This window comes from Meles meles, chromosome 17 (assembly GCF_922984935.1).
Source record: "Meles meles chromosome 17, mMelMel3.1 paternal haplotype, whole genome shotgun sequence".
NCBI lineage: Eukaryota > Metazoa > Chordata > Mammalia > Carnivora > Mustelidae > Meles > Meles meles.
The window spans coordinates 40,787,016-40,803,905 of NC_060082.1; the positions used below are offsets into that span (position 1 = coordinate 40,787,016).

At 38.2% G+C, this 16,890-nt stretch overlaps 2 protein-coding genes across 4 annotated transcripts in view; one reads left to right on the plus strand and one right to left on the minus strand.

The window, feature by feature from the left end:
* Positions 1-16,890, minus strand: part of ANKRD45 (ankyrin repeat domain 45) — a 61,431-nt gene that overhangs the window by 7,807 nt on the left and 36,734 nt on the right. For all 3 annotated transcript variants that reach the window (XR_006815714.1, XM_045983688.1, XM_045983687.1), the window contains one exon: positions 2,014-2,108. Coding sequence is in view for 2 of the 3 variants with exons in the window: in XM_045983688.1 (XP_045839644.1) it covers positions 2,014-2,108 (95 nt within the window). In the remaining variant the exon portion in view is untranslated. The remainder of the gene's footprint in view (positions 1-2,013; positions 2,109-16,890) is intronic.
* TEX50 (testis expressed 50) lies at positions 14,180-15,854 on the plus strand. The gene is made up of 2 exons (XM_045983689.1): positions 14,180-14,503; positions 15,645-15,854. Exons 1-2 carry the CDS (start codon positions 14,180-14,182, stop codon positions 15,852-15,854), a joined length of 534 nt encoding a protein of 177 aa, XP_045839645.1.

Genomic DNA, 16,890 nt, shown 5'->3' on the forward strand with positions numbered 1-16,890 from the left:
ACTTGTTCTATGGTTAGTAATAAGAAAGAGAAACGAATGCTTTATTGTATGGCCTGTCCATATTATTAAATTAGCAGTACTGTATGCAGACATAGGTAGAATCAAGTGGATTTGAAAAGATGTTCATAGTATATTATTAAAAGAAAGAAAAGCCAATTAAGGAATTATATGTAGTTTAAAAAAAGAATAAAATGTATAGTGTAATCCCACTGATAATAAAAGCAAAACCTTATAAAATGTATGTACGTTTGTGTGTGCGTACATATGTTTATAGAAGTGATGGGACAAGTATGGCGAAATTAACACAAGCTTGTTATCAGAACCACAGGGTAAGGTAGTAAGACTGGAAATGGAAGAAAGAAAGTTAAGTTTGCTTTAGGCATTTCAATTTTATTCTAATTATTACTACACGTACACAGTATTTTCTAGTTCAAATAACCAAATATTTAAAAATTGACATTAAAAAAGCTTTTACAGTAACTTGTTAGACAAGGTACTGTCTGTGGCAGGAAATTTTTGTTTCCCAGATCCAATAGCTGGGAATTAGAATCCAATAGATTCTAATAGAATTTTGCCTATATTTTGTTGGTCTCAAAGAGATTTTTGTGAAGTGTTTTACAAACCACAAGTAAAATGTGTAACTTCTCATGTTCTCAGAAATGGGGATGTATTACATTTTGAGCAACAGGTAATTCATTTTCATCAGAATTTTAAGTTACAAGGAATTCACAAAACATCTTGCACAGAAATGCAAGACATAATTTATTTTTTTAAAGATTTATTTATTTCAGAGAGAGTGCATGCCCAAGCAGGGGGAGGGGCATACAAAGAGAGAGAGAGAGAATCTCAAGCGGACTCCCCACTAAGTGAGGAGCCCTATGTGGGACTCCATTCCGCCACCCTGAGATCACAACCAGAGCTGAAATCAAGTCATCCAACCGAGTAAGCCACCCAGGTACCCCGAGAGAGAGAATTTAAAACCGAAACACATTTCTGGTACCTGGAGCACATTTTCTTATTTTAGTGTATATCCAAAGTAATAAACTACTCTATATTTAGAACTTAGTATATGGTAAATGTGGGAAGTTGGCTTGACAACTAACTCTCCTTATATTTGTGTATCTTTTTTTTTTATCATTATGTAAACTTTGAATATGCAATATATGTATACAAAGAAACTAAAATATGATATATATGTAAGTTTTAAAGCAAAACTTAATGAAATGAGTATCAGTAGACCCCACTAATCAACAGAATAACCAGAACATTGCCAGAATAACACTATTTCTGTGCCCTGCCTGTAATTCATCTCCCAATTCTCCTCCAAGAGATAATGACAATCTGTGCTTATAACTTTGCTTTAATAGTTTTAACCTATACATAGGTATCCCTAAACAAAACAGTTTTATTTTGTTTGGTCTTGAAGTTTATGAAAATCTCTGTAGTCTTTCCTGACCTTTTTTCCCACTCAACAATACATTTAAAAAATTTATTCAAGTTCAGGTGCCTGGCTGACTCAGTTAAGCACCTGTCTCTTGATTTCGGTTCAGGTCATGATCTCAAGATGGTGATCTCAGGGTTGTAAGATTGAGCCTTACATCAGGATCCCCACTCAGCGTGCAGAGTCTGCCTAAGACTCTGTCTTCCTGTCCCTCTGCCCCGCCTCCTCCCTCCTTGCTCATGCGTGCTTATGTTTTCTCTCTCAAAAAATAAATTTATTTTTTTGAAAAAAATATCATGCTATTGAGTGTGATACTTAGTACATACATCTCTATGTCACTCCTTAATACTATTTCATTTAATTTTTATCAGTCTATTTCTTACTAGTAGTTTACTAAGGAAGGAGTAAGGGAAAGAAGGAGGGAGGGGAGAAGGGTAGGAGGAAAGTTGGAAGGGAGGGACAAGACAGCAGTAAGGACCACCACCTACCTCTAGAGCATTAGTATAGAAATTAAAGATGGAAAGCAAAAATCTCAAAAGACTTCGGAATGAACAATAATCATAATGCAGTACCTTGTCTTCCTTAAAGAGCTTCCCTGGTCCCTTTTCTATGTCTGTAACAGCTCCAGAGACCTTTGCGATATATTTTTTCAGAGCCAGCCTTGCCTCTGAAGGAATAGGATAATAAAATGCACAACAGTAAGACAAAGACTAAAAAATACGCTCAATTATTTATAAGGTACTATTATATATCTGGAGTTTATAAAGACTATGTAATAGAATGGGCACCTGGGTGACTCAGTTGGTTAAGTGTCTGCCTTCAGCTCAGGTCATGATCTTGGGGTCCCGTGATTGAGTCCCATGTTGGGACCCCTGCTCAGTGAGGAATCTGCTTCTTCCCCTACATCTGCCCCTCCCCCCCAGCTCATTCTCTCTTGTTTGCTCTCTCTCTCTCAAGTAAAGTAAAAAATTTTTAAAAATGTGTGTAGAAGATTTGTTAAGGTTGTTTCATTGAATTTCATGATAGATAATACTTAATTAGCATAACACTTTGGGACATTCATTGTGTTCCTAAAATGATGCTAACATTTTGAAGACAAATAAATATTAAATGTAACACCTAATCCTAAAGAGACCATATTCCATTAAAATATCTACTCTAGAGAAAGGAACAAAAATTCATTTCCAATAAATAAGCTGTCACTTGCTTTTACCCTTTGTGGTCCTTCAAAATAAACTCAAAATCAGCTTTTCTCTTTTTTAAATATTTATTTTTTTAAATATTTATTTATATAAGTAATCTCTTAACACGAGGCTCAAACCCATGACCCTGAGATCAAGAGTGGCATGCTCCTCCAACTGAACCAGCCAGGCACCCAGATTTTCTCTTTCTTTCTTTCTTTCAAGTGTTTATAATAATTTCATTCACTATAGCACCCATAGTAAAGTCATCACAAAATCTACAAAAAAAAAATGGTAGCCATTTTCAGCTCATCACAGCCTGCCCTAAAATTCACAATTATCCCACATGCAAAATACATTTACCTCATCCCAACATCCAAAAATCTCAACACATTACATCAATCCAATGTCCAAATGTTCATCTAAAATATCAATTCAGAAGTCTTAGATCTCATTATCTAAATCATCTAAACAAGCTATGGGTGAAACTTTGGTGTGATCCATCATCCTGGAGTAAAATTCTTCTCCCCCTATCGACTTGTGAAACTAGAAATCAAGTTCTCTACTCCCAAAACACAATGGTGGGACAGACGCAGTGTAAGAGTTGTAGACATTGCCATTCAGAAAGGGAGGAAAGTGGAAGGAAAACAGAAGTCACCAGGCCCAAGCAATTTTGGAATCCCACAGGGCAAATCCTATTAGATGTCAAGACCTAGGAATAATCCTATGTGGCAGAAAGCTCCATCCTCTTAGCCTGCGCTCCAGACCGCGTTCCTTTTTTTTTTTTTTAAGGAAAGGTAGCATGTGTTCACAGCTGAATAGCCTCATCAATCTGTTTCCTGACTGCAGGGTGTTGGGAGTCCAGCAGGCTTTTTTCCTTTTTATTTTTCTTTTAAGATTTCATTTATCTATTTGAGAGAGAGAGAGAGAGCACAATCGCGGGGAGCAGCGGAGGGAGAAGGAGAAGCAGACTCCCCACCAAGCAGGAAGCCTAATAACACGATGAGGGGCTCGATCCCCGGACCCTGAGATCATAACCTAAGCCAAAACCAGATGCTTAACCAACTGAGCCAGCCAGGCGCCCCAAACAGTCTTTTTACTTTTTGTTTTCTCATCTCCCTTTGTTCAAACTGACAATGCTCCTACTGGTATAAATAACATCCTCAAAAACCTTGCGGGTCTCCCTGTAAGCCACAGAGATCCATTACGTTAAACAACAGGCTCCTCCACGGGTCCTTCTTAGATAATCTTATTTCTATTTCTGGCTTCTGCTAAGATGGCTGAGGGGAGCCATGAGTAACACACTCAATCTCTTCAGCACCCACAAAACACCGTTGAGCCACATCCTTGCTTTTTCTCCAGAGCACACTATCCTAACAGTGAATCTCCTCATTTTAGCACTTTTGCTACCTGGATAGGCTGAGAATTTCCCAAGTCATCAAGTCCCATTTCTCTTTTACATAACAGTTTTTTTTCCCTCAGTATATTTTTCCCCTCTCACATTTTACTATAAGCGACAAGAAGAAACCAGGTCATGCCTTCAACACTTTGTTTGGAAATCTCTTTAGTGAAAGGTCCAAGTTCCCCACTTACAAATTCTGCTTTTGATACACGGACAGGACACAATTCAGCCAAGGTTTCTGCCATGTTTGTCTTTCCTCCGTTTTCCAATAACATGAGCCCTAACCAGCAACAGCTCTACTGTCTGTGTTTCTACCAACAGTCTGCTCAAGGCAATCTAAGCTTTTTCCATTTTGCACCTCAAAATTCTTCTATCTACTCACTACCCAATTCCAAAGCTGCTTCCATGTTTTTAGATATTTTTTATAGTTGTACCTTAAATCCAGGTACCAAAATCTGTCTTAGTTTTCTATGGCTGCTATAGTAAATTATCACAGACTTGATGGCTTAAGACACTAATGTATTCTTTTACATTTCTGGGTGTCAGAAGTCTGAATTGACATCACTGGACTAAAATCAAGCACAGACAAGGCTGACTCCTTCTAAAGGCCCGAGGGGGAAAAAACTATTCCTTGCCTTTTTCAGCTTCTAGCAATTTTCTGTTTTCCTCAGATTGTGGTTCCTCCCAATACCTTCAAAGTACATCATGCCATTCTCTGCTTCCAGTCACATCACCTTCTCCTCTTTGTGTCAAACATCTATTTCCTTCTTTTAAGGACACTTGTGGGGCACCTGGGTGGCTCAGTGGGTTAGGCCACTGCCTTCGGCTCAGGTCATGATCTCAGGGTCCTGGGATCGAGCCCCACATCGGGCTCTCCACTCAGCGGGGGGCCTGCTTCCCCCTCTCTCTCTGCCTGCCTCTCTGTCTACTTGTGATCTCTCTCTCTGTCAAATAAATAAATAAAACCTTTAAAAAAAAAAAAAAAAGGACACTTGTGATTACATTTAGAGTCCACCAGGAGAATCCAGGATAATCTCTCAATCTCAAAATCCTTAATCATATCTGCAAAGTCCATTTTGCCCTATAACATTCATGGACTCCAGTTAATGACCTGGATATATTTGGGGACCATTATCCAGCCTACCATGATCATCATACAGTCTCATGAAAGTCCATATGGGAGTTTTTGAGAGAGTTAAAAAGATCACTCTACAGAGAAAGATGGAAGAAGGATAGGGGGACTGTAGGCTTATCTTGTCCCACAAACACAAGTAGATAATGATCATCCTAAATTTCCCAGAAATGAACCTGAACAAATTCTACAACTAAAGCAACAGAGGAAGACGAAGACGAAGACGAAGAAGAAGAAGAAGAAGAGGAGGAGAAGAAAGGAGAAGGAGGTGAAGAAGGAAGGAGAAGGAGGTGAAGAAGGAAGAGGGGGAGGAGGGGGAGAGGGAGGAGGCAGCAGAGACTTAAAGTGCCAAGATGGAAGAATTCAGACCATATGAAAGACTAAGATAAGGTTATGGATAGAGATCTAAATGAAACAAATATAAGTAATGTGCCTGATGGAGAATTTTAAGGCATCATAAGGATACTCTCTGAATTTGAGAAAAGAATGGACGACTTCAGGGAGACCAATCACACAGAAATAATAGAGTTAAAAAGAATCTGTCAGAAATGAAATTGCAATAACTGAGAGTAGAAACGGGGTTGAGGCAATGAACACCAGGCTGGAAGAAAAGGAAGAATGAATTAGCAATACAGAAGACGAAATAATGGAAAATAAGGAAGCTGGACAAAAGAGATAATGAATTATGGAACATGAGAATAGACTTAGGGAACTGAGTGACTTCATCAAAAGTAGTAACGTTTGTATTATAGGAGTCCCAGAAGAAGAAGAGAGAAAAGAGGGCAGAAAATTTTTTTGAAGAAATAATAGCCAAAAAATTCCCTAATCTGGGGAAGGAAACAAATATCCAGATCCAAGAGACACAAAGAACTCCCATCAAAATCAACCAAAGCAGGCCAACACCAAAAATACTGTAACTAAATTTGCAAAATATAGTGATAAAGAAAAAAATCTTAAAAGCAGCAAGACAAAAGAAGTCCTTAACTTACAAGGGAAGACCCATAAGGCTGGCTGCAGAGTTCTCAAGAAAAACATGGCAAGCCAGAAGGGAGTGACATGACATATTCAAAGTGCTGAATGGGAAAAATCTGTAGCCAAGAATATTCTACCCAGCAAGGCCATCATTCAGAAAAGAAGGAGAGAAAAAGAGTTTCCCAGATAAACAAAAACTAAACCAGCCCTGCAAGAAATATTAAAAGGGACTCCCTGAGTAGAAAGGAAAGACCAAAAGTGACAAAGACAAGAAAGGAACAGAGAACACTTCCAGAAACAATGACAAAACAAGTAATAAAATGGCACTAAGTACATATCTATCAATAATTATTCTGGATGTAAATGGACTAAATGTTCAAATCAAAAAACACAGAGTAAAAAACAAACAAACAGGGGCGCCTGGGTGGCTCAGTGGGTTAAAGCCTCTGCCTTCGGCTCGGGTCGTGATCCCAGGGTCCTGGGATCGAGCCCCGCATTGGGCTCTCTGCTCTGCAGGTAGCCTGCTTCCTCTTCTCTCTCTGCCTGCCTCTCTGCCTAGTTCTGATTTCTCTCTGTCAAATAAATAAAATATTTTAAAAAAACAAAAAACAAACATCTATATGCTGCTTACATGAGACTCATTTTTTACCTGCAGACTGAAAATGAATGGATAGAGAACCATTTATCATGCTACTGGATGTCAAAAGAACACCAGAGTAGCAATACTTTTACAGGAAAACTAGACTTTAAAATGAAGACTGTAATAGAGATAAAGAAGGGCATTATATCATAATAAATGGGACAATCCAACAAGAAGATCTAATAATTATAAATATTTATGCATCCAGTATGGGAGCACTCAAATACATTAAATAATAAAGAAACATAAAGGAACTAATTGATAATAATACAATAATAGTAGGGGACTTTAACATCCCACTTACATCAATGCATACATCATCTAAACAGAAAATCAACAAGGAAATAATGGCTTTGAAGGACACACTGGACCACATGGACTTAACAAACATATTCAGAACATTCCATCCTAAACTGCAGAGTACATATTCTTTTCAAGTGCACATGGGATGGTCTCCAGAACAGATTACATACTAAGTCACAAACCAGGCCTCAACAAGTACAAAAAGACTGAGATCATACCATCCATATTTTCTGACCACAATGTTATGAAATTTGAAGTCCACCACAAAAAAAAAAATTTTTTGAGAAGTCCACAAATACATAGAGCTTAAACAACATGCTATTAAACAATGAATGTGCCAACCAGGAAATCAAATAAGAAATAAAAAATACATAGAAACAAATGAAGATGAAAACAAAATAGTCCAAAAGGTTTGGGATGCAGCAAAAGTGGTCACTAGAGGGAAGTATATAGCAATATAGGCCTACCTTAAGATGCAAGAAAAATCTCAAATAAACAACCTAAACTTACACCTAAAGGATAGAAAGGACAAGAGGGGCGCCTGAGTGGCTCAGTGGGTTAAAGCCTCTGCCTTTCGCTCAGGTCATGATCCCAGGGTCCTGGGATCAAGCCCCGCATCAGGCTCTCTGCTTGGCAGGGAGCCTGATTCCTCCTCTCTCTCTGCCTGCCTCTCTCCCTACTTGTGATCTCTATCTGTCAAATAAATAAATAAAATCTTAAAAAAAAAAAAAAAAAAGAAAGGACAAGAAAAAGAGCTCAAATCCAACAGAAGAAAGGAAATAATAAAGATTAGAAATAAATGATATAGAAACTAAAAAAAAAATGGAAAGATCAATGAAATCAGGAGCTGGTTCTTTGAAAGAATTAACTAACTAATAAGCCCCTAGTCACACTTATCAAAAAGAAAAGAAAAAGGACCCAAATAAAATCATGCACAAGAGAGGAGAAACAACAACACCACAGAAATACAAACAATCATAAGAGAAGATTATGAAAAACTATGTGCCAACAAACCGGACGACCTAGAAGAAATGGATAAATTCCTAGAAACTTATAAACTACCAAAACTGAAACAGGAAGAAATACAAAACTTGAACAGACTGATAACCAGCAAAGAAACTGAATCAATAATAAAAATTAATAATAAAAATCTCCCAACAAACCAAAGTCCAGGGCCAGACGGCTTCACAGACAAATTCTACCAAATATTTAAAGAAAAGTTAACATCTATTCTTCTCAAACGATTACAAAGAATAGTTTTGAAATTCATTCTATTAGGCCAGCAATACCCTGATACCAAAACCAGAAAAAGACTCCCCAAAAAAGAAAACTACAGGCCAATATCCCTGATGAACGTGGATGCAAAAATTCTCAACAGCTAACTGAACCCAACAGTACATTAAAAGAATCATTCACCAATCATGGCCTCATAGAATGATTTTGGATATTTTTCTTCCTTTTCTATTTTTTGGAATAGTTTGAGAAGAATATGTATTAGCTGTTCTTTAAATGTTTGGTAGAATCGTCTGTGAATAAAGGAAGTGGGGTTTATTCCTGGGCTGCAAGCCTGGTTCAATATTCACATATCAATCAATGTGATACATCACATTAATAAAAGAAAGGATAAGAATCATATGACCCTTTCAATAGATGCAGAAAAAGTATCTGACAAAGTACAACATCCATTCATGACAAAAATTCTCAACAAAGTAGGGTTAGAAAGAACATATGTCAGCATAATAAAGTCCATATATGAAAAACCCACAACTAATATTATTCTGAATGGGGAAAAAACCCAGCTTTTCCTCCATGGTCAGGAACAAGACAGGGATGTCTACTCTCACCACTGTTAATCAACATAATACTGGAAGTGCTAGCCACAGCAATCAGACAACAAAAAGAAATGAAAGGTACCCAAATTGGCAAAAAAGAAGCCAAACTTTCACTATTTGCAGATGACATAATAATCTATATAGAAAACCCAAAAGACTGCACCAAAAATCTGTAGAACTGATACACAAAATCTGTAAAGTCACGGGTTACAAAAACAACGTACAGAAATCTGTTGCATTTCTCTATACCAATAATGAAGAACCAGAAAGACAAATTAAGACATTGATCCCATTTACAATTATATTAAACCCATAAAATATCTAGGAATAAACCTAACCAAAGAGGTGAAAGAGCAGTGCTCTGAAAACTATAAAACATTGATGAAAGAGATGAATATGAAAAACAAAGAAATGGGAAAACATTCCATGCTTATGGATTAGAAGAACAAATATTGTTAAAATTTCTATACTACCCAAAGTGATCTACATATTTAATGCAATCCCTACCAATAGTATTTTTCATAGATCTAGAACAAATAATCCTAAAATTTGTATAAAACCACAAAAGACCCCACATAGCCAAAGCAACATTGAAAAAGAAAAGCAGGGCGCCTGGGTGGTTCAGTGGGTTAAGCCGCTGCCTTCGGCTCAGGTCATGATCTCGGGGTCCTGGGATCGAGTCCCGCATCGGGCTCTCTGCTCAGCAGGGGCCTGCTTCCCTCTCTCTCTCTCTGCCTACCTCTCTATCTACTTGTGATCTCTCTCTGTCAAATAAATAAAAAAAAAAAGAAAGAAAAAGAAAAGCAAAGCTGGAGGCATCACAATTCTGGAGTTCAGGTTATATCACAAAGCTGTAGTGATCAAAACAATATGGTACCGGCACAAAAACAGACACATAGATCAATGGAACAGAATAGAGAGCCCAGAAATGAACCCACAACTATAGGGTTAATTTATCTTCAATAAAGCAGGAATAAATAGCCAATAGAAAAGAGTCTCTCCAACAAATGCTGTTGGGAAAACTGGACAGCAACATGCAAAAGAATGAAACTGAACCACTTTCTTACACCATACACAAAAATAACTTCAAAACAACTGTCACCTAAATGTGAGACAGGAAACTACTAAAATCCTAGCAGGGAACACAGGCAGTAACCTCTTCGACATCAGTCACAGCAACTTCTTTCTGGATATGTCTCTGGAGGCAAGGAAAACAAGATCAAAAAAAAAAAAAAAAAAAAAAAGGATTGGGCCTTCATCAAAATAAAAAGCTTCTGCACAGAGAAGGAAACAAACTACAAAACTAAAAGGCAACCTGTGGAATAGGGGACAATAATTGCAAATGACATCTCTGATAAAGGGTTAGCATCCAACATATATAAAGAACCTATACAACTCAGCACTCAAAAAACAAATAATCCAATGAAAAAATGGGTAAAAGACATGGAGAGACATTTTTTCTAAAGAAGATATCCAGCTGGCCAACAGACACATGAAAAGATGTTCCACATCACTCATCATCAGGGAAATACAAATCAAAACTACAATGAGATATCACCTCACACCTGTCAGAATGGCTAAAATAAAAAACACAAGAAACAATAGGTGTTGATGAGGATGTGGAGAAAGGGGAGCCCTCTTGCACTGCTGGTGGGAAGGCAAACCAGGGCAGCCACTGGGGCAAGTATGGAGAATCCTCAAAGAGTCAAAACTAGAACCACTCTACAATTCAGCAACTGCAGCACTATGTGTTTACCCAAAGAATACAACAACACTAATTCAAAGGATATGTGCGCCCTGATGTTTATACTAGCACTATCTACAACAGCCAGACTACAGAAAGAGCCCAAGTGTCCATCAACTGAAGGACATCTATACTGATGTGGTATATATATAAAATGGAATATTACTTAACCTTAAGAAAGGATGCAATCTTGCCATTTGCAAGGATGTGGATGGAGCTAGAGAGTATTATGCTAAGCAACATAAGTCAATCAGGGGCACCTGGGTGGCTCCGTGGGTTAAGGCCTCTGCCTTCATGAAGCTCAGGTCATGGTCCCAGGGTCCTGGGATCAAGCCCCACATCAGGCTCTCTGCTTGGTGGGGAGCCTGCTTCCTCCTCTCTCTCTCTCTCTCTGCCTGCCTCTCTGCCTACTTGTGATCTCTGTCAAATAAATAAATAAAATCTTTTAAAAAAATAAGTCAATCAGAAAAAGACAAATACCATATGATATTGCTCCTATGAGGAATTTAAGAAACAAAACAAAGGAGTAAAGGGGAAAAAAGTGGGGGGCACACTTAACTATAGAGAACAAACTGATGGTTACCAGATGGGAGGGGAGAGACTGGGTGAAATAGGTGATGGGGATTGAGGAGGGCACTTGTGATGAGAACTGGGTGTTGTGTGGAGGTATTGAATCTCTAAATTGTGTATCTGAAACTAATATTACACTGTATGGTAACTAACTGGAATTGAAATAGAAAATAAAAAAAAAAATCACTGTGATACTCATCTGTGTCATCTGTACTACCTAACAAACTCCTAAACTTCATTTGTCTGTCTGTAAAGTGGACATAGTAAGAGAGGTCAAATTCAGACCCATGTCTGGAATAGTTTGGGGGGGTTTTGTTTGTTTCTTCAGTAGGCTCCGTGCTGGGCTCAACACAGGGCTTGAATGCATGACCCTGAGATCAAGACCTGAGCCAAGATCAAGAGTTGGACACTCAATGGACTGAGCCACCCAGGTGCTCCAGGAATTGTATTAATATACAAGGACCAATTAACTAGTATCCTTGCTTTCAGCCCTTCACAGCTTCAAACTCATCATTCATGCTATAAGCAAAATTAATTCCCTAAACTGGAATCCAAGGTCTAGATTTTGGCTATACTATTTGGGTAACTTGGAGTCAGTGGTAGTTCCAGAATTCCAATACAGGATGGAGGGATTAGAAGACAGGACTAATGAACTTGTCATGAAACTGCATTTGTATAATAAGCGCACTGATTTTACCGAGAGCATGTGTATATTTGGGGTGGTTTGGTAGAGAAAGGAGCATCCTCTTAATACCACCTGTGTAAGGCATTCAGGCTGCTATAGCAAAACATCACTGGCTGGGTAGATTATAAACAACAGAAATTCATTTCTCAAAGTTCTGGTGACTGAGAAATCCAAGATCAAGGCACCAACATGGCGGCGGGCTGATGAGAGCCCTCTTCCTTCGTAGCTGGCACCTTCTCACTATGCCTTCACATGGTGGAGAGGGCCAGGGAGCTCTGTGGGAACGCTTACAAGGGCACTAATCTTATTCGTGAGGGTTCCACCTAAAACTATTACACTGGGCATTAGTATCCAACATATGAGTTGGGGGTGGGGGAGACACAAACATTTAGATCACAGTAATACCTCTACGTTTCGTCTATAAAAGGGAAGTATTATAGTACAGTCCTCACAGAATTGTCATAAGAACTAAACAAAATGTACTATGATGCATGCAAGTGTCTTGGCGCAGTGCCTGGGACAGAGTAAAGCACTGAGTAAGTTTATTATGATGTCACTCCTCTCCTCAAAACTCTCTAAATGACCCCCTACTGACTACTGAATAAAACACAGATCCCTAAAACAAAACAAAACAAAAAACACAGATCCCTCCAACACCCATCTGGCCACAAACTACCTGTCTAGCTTCATCCCTTCCAGCATTCATCCAGAGAGTTTAACCATTATTTACAGAGCAACATCCCCGCCTGCCAACCTCACTCTCTCTCAGTTCCTCAGGTCTCTGCTCAGACATTTGCCTATCAGAGAGGCCTTTCCTGCTTGCCCTCCCTAAGGGAACGCACACTCACTCATTCCCTTACTGGCGACTTCAAAACCTCCTTGCTGCTCTACTTTTCTTGAAAGCACTCCATAGATTTATAGATTTTGACAGAAATTTCTGGGTCTTTCTCCCGGAAAGTAAACATCAGGAACATAAAGATTCTGTTTTGTGCCAAGTTGTACATATATTCTCAGGTCCTGAAGAATATTTAGCACATAGAGGTACTCGATAAATATTTATTATATGAATGTTGACATAGAATTTCTCTATTATGTTTCCTCAACCTCAGATGCCCTCTCGACATTGCCATCTTCCAAAATTCCACTCATTTTTTAAAGATTTTATTTATTTATTTTACAGACAGATATCACAAGCAGGCAGAGAGATAGGCAGAGGGAGAGGGGGAAGCAGGCTCCCCACTGAGCAGAGAGCCTGATCCCAGGACCCTGAGATCATGACCTGAGTCAAAGGCAGAGGCTTAACCCACTGAGCCACCCAGGCGCCCCCAAAATTCTATTCATTCTTCAAAGCTGACTCAAATACTCTTCTGTGAAACTTCTGATTCTCCCAAGTAGAGCTCATTGTTCTCTCAACCGTTATATGATTATAATTTGAGTTAGCTCTCATTTTCGTCTGTCTTAAAATTTTTCTGATTTTATATTTTGCGTCTATCTCTAGACTGTAAGCTTTTTAAAGGCAGGATCTATGTCTTATCTTTTTATCATACTCCATGCCAAATTCCCCACCCCTCACTCACTATTGGACACTACCACATTGCCGCCACAGGGACATAATTTAAAAGAGGGTTGAAACTCCATTTTTTCTTAGCTATTTGAAGGGAAGAGTGAAAAAAAAACAGAAGCAGATGCTAAATTGTGTGGAAGGGTATGGCTCTAGCAACTTTTTAAGGAGATATAAAACTGCCATACCTCAAAAGGCTTGGAAGAGATATAAGTAAATTATTTCCATGAAAATCTGTTAATGTGATTACAGAAGTTACTAGCAAGCAAAAATTAGGAAAGTCTTCATTTTTCAGGAAAGGGAAAAAGTCCAAAATATCCTGAAGAAAAGCAAGGAAAAACATCCTTAAGAAACCCAGTAGGGAAGCTGGGCTGGCTCAGTTGGTGGAGCATGCAACTCTTAATCTTGGGGTTGTGAGTTCAAGTCCCATGCTGGGTGTAGAGATTACTTAAAAATATAATCGAAAGAAAGAAAGAAAGAAGAAAACGAAAAGAAAGAAACCCAGTAATTGGCTGGATGACACCTTTTCGTTCTCATGTGGTCCTTTATGACATCACTGAATCTATACTGAATCACTATGACTGATGATGTTATAATGGTCATCAGTGTATATTATGCTGCCGATGCTTTTCAGTGGAGCACCATATTAACTGATCCCAGAGTGATTCTGCTCTGGGACCAATTTTTTGGCTGTAGATTTTTTTTTCCCTATTAAGATGTCCATTCAAGGACTATCCCTAACTTTTTCTCTGTTGTTTATCTGCTTCCTTAGGGAGAGCAGCTGCATTTGTGATGGAACTCTCTGGACAAAGGTTGGATGGGAGATTTTTCCAGAAGAAATGTACTACCTGAAAGTTAAGCCTTCTCCATCTCACTGTCTTCCTTACCCTCTGGACAAACTATGCTGCAGTTTTGCTAATATGGATCTATTTAAGGGTTCTTTACATCTCATTTATATTTTAGTACAAGCTCTCTTTTTAATACTGTCTGTTTTATCTGTGCATTACCTGTGGATGAAATGGAAAAAACACCAAAAAAAGGTGAATTAGTGATGCAAATAGTAATAGTTGTAAATACCATAGACTTTAAAACATAAGATTATCAGCTTCTTTGAGGGAACATACCATGTCTTATTCCTCTTTGTAACATCTCCTTGCTCCCACCACTCACCCCCAAACATGTAGTACATTGTCTTGCACACACTTGGGGTTCAATAATGTGTATTGAATTAGAAAGTCTTTAAAATAATCTAGTTCATCCTCTCTCTTTCAAGTCACAAAATATATCAGGAAAGTAATGAGCTACAATGAGTAGAATGGTTAAGAGATGAAGTTATCTGTTTGGGCCCATAGGTTAGTCACTCAATCTTTGCTGTCTCACCCATAAATGAAGTGTCTGGACAAGGGATCTGTAAAGTCCATTGTAGACCTACCTAAGAAAGCTAAGTATGTCAAAGTTGTCATGTATTATTATTTTTTTTTTTAAAAAGACTACAAACTCATTTCTAAGGTAAGGATAATACTCTGGGAAATGGTGCTCTTAAACTAATTTCCCACTTTGCCAATGGAACTATATTTTGAGGCAATCTTAAAAGCTCGCTGACTGGGGCACCTGGGTGGCTCAATGGGTTGGGCCTCTGCCTTCGGCTCAGGTTGTGATCTCAGGGTCCTGGGATCAAGCCCCGCATCAGGCTCCCTGCTCCGCGGTGAGCCTGCTCCGCCCACCCCCTACCTGCTTCTCTGCCTACTTGTGAGCTCTCTCTCACTGTGTCAAATAAATCTTTTTTTTTAAAAAGCTCATTGACTTTCACAGCAATTAGATATTTATGACATTACTAGGATTTGATTGCATTATATGTTGATGCATGTTGATGTTATGTTAGTAAAGGAAAATATTCTACTAATATTAAAGTAATTTCTTTCAGCAGAATGCTCTAACCATAAAAAGCAAATATTAAAAGCTCGCTGATCATGATAATGATCACTGTAATCTTATATGAGATCATATACAAAAGAGCATTTCTTCTGCACTTACACCTTTCTTTTATAGTAACCTTTCTTTTGTATAGATAAATCATATGTAGTGTTTAGAGTTTAAGTGTACATATCCAGAAAACAAATGTAATTTGAATTACAGTAGGAAAAAAAAAATCTGTAATATCATCTGTCTGTCTGTCTTTAGCTGAAAAAACCAGCCTCCTCAGATACATTTGTTAAGGACCTGGAAAATCCATCCATCTATGACATTGATCAATTACTCTACCGGCTGGTGGCCACAACATCTATGATGACCAAGTACCTGAATCAGATGTCCCAGCATACTCCAGCTAAGAAAGTCAAGTACCGAAAACTGAAGAAGAAGAAGAGTGAAGAAGGAGCCAGAGGATACTAGACCCATCTGTATGCAAGTGTAGCCCAGTCCAACATGGAGGTTACACAAGAAATCTGTTGAAACAACTCATGCAAGGATAAAAATGGTTCTTTGAGAGCCTTGTAATTTTTTTGTCACATACTTTACTGAATCTTTCCAAAGAAGTATGGGTTGAAAAATTACTTTTGCTAAAAAGGCATCCATACTTACTAGAAAAAGATTTATACAATTAGTTCTTCAGATTTAAGTGTTTTTTTCCTTTTAGTGTATTAGATTATTAATCATTAACCAATATGTAGAATAGAATCTTGATTAAGTGATTCAATAAATCTGATTAAAAAAATATTTGTGGGGTGCCTGTGTGATTCAATTGGTTAGGCGTCTGACTCTTAATCTCAGCTCAGGTCTTTATCTCAGGGTCATGAGTTCAAGCCCCACATTGGGCTCCACTCTGGGTATGGAAAGCTACTTTTAATTAATTAGTTAATTAGTGATTTTTTTCTCATTTTTTTTTAAAGATTTTATTTATTTATTTGCCAGACAGAGATCACAAGTAGGCAGAGAGGCAGGCAGAGACAGAGAGGAGGAAGCAGGCTCCCCGCAGAGCAGAGAGCCTGATGCGGGGCTCGATCCCAGGACCCTGAGATCATGACCTGAGCCGAAGGCAGCGGCTTAATCTACTGAGCCACCCAGGTGCCCCCTTTTCTCACTTCCTTGAGTAGATTTTTTTGGCCACAGAGACTTTTAGGTTCCCATCTCAGATTGCTAAAATAGTATGGAAATATTAATAGGATAATTTTTTAAAGTATAAATTTTTCCATTTTCATTATGACAAATGATTAAGTATCAACATTTTTAAAATTTTAGGCTTTGGTTGATAAGATACCTCAGTTTTCAGAAAGTATTCTGGGCTTTTGATCAGCCACCTCAATTTTTATAAGTAGGGTTACCATATTTTCCAAAAAAATTGGGAGACCTATCTGAGACCAGGATACAAGATTTGATTTAAAACGTGTTGAAAACGGATGAATGGATAAGGAAGATGTGGTCCATATAC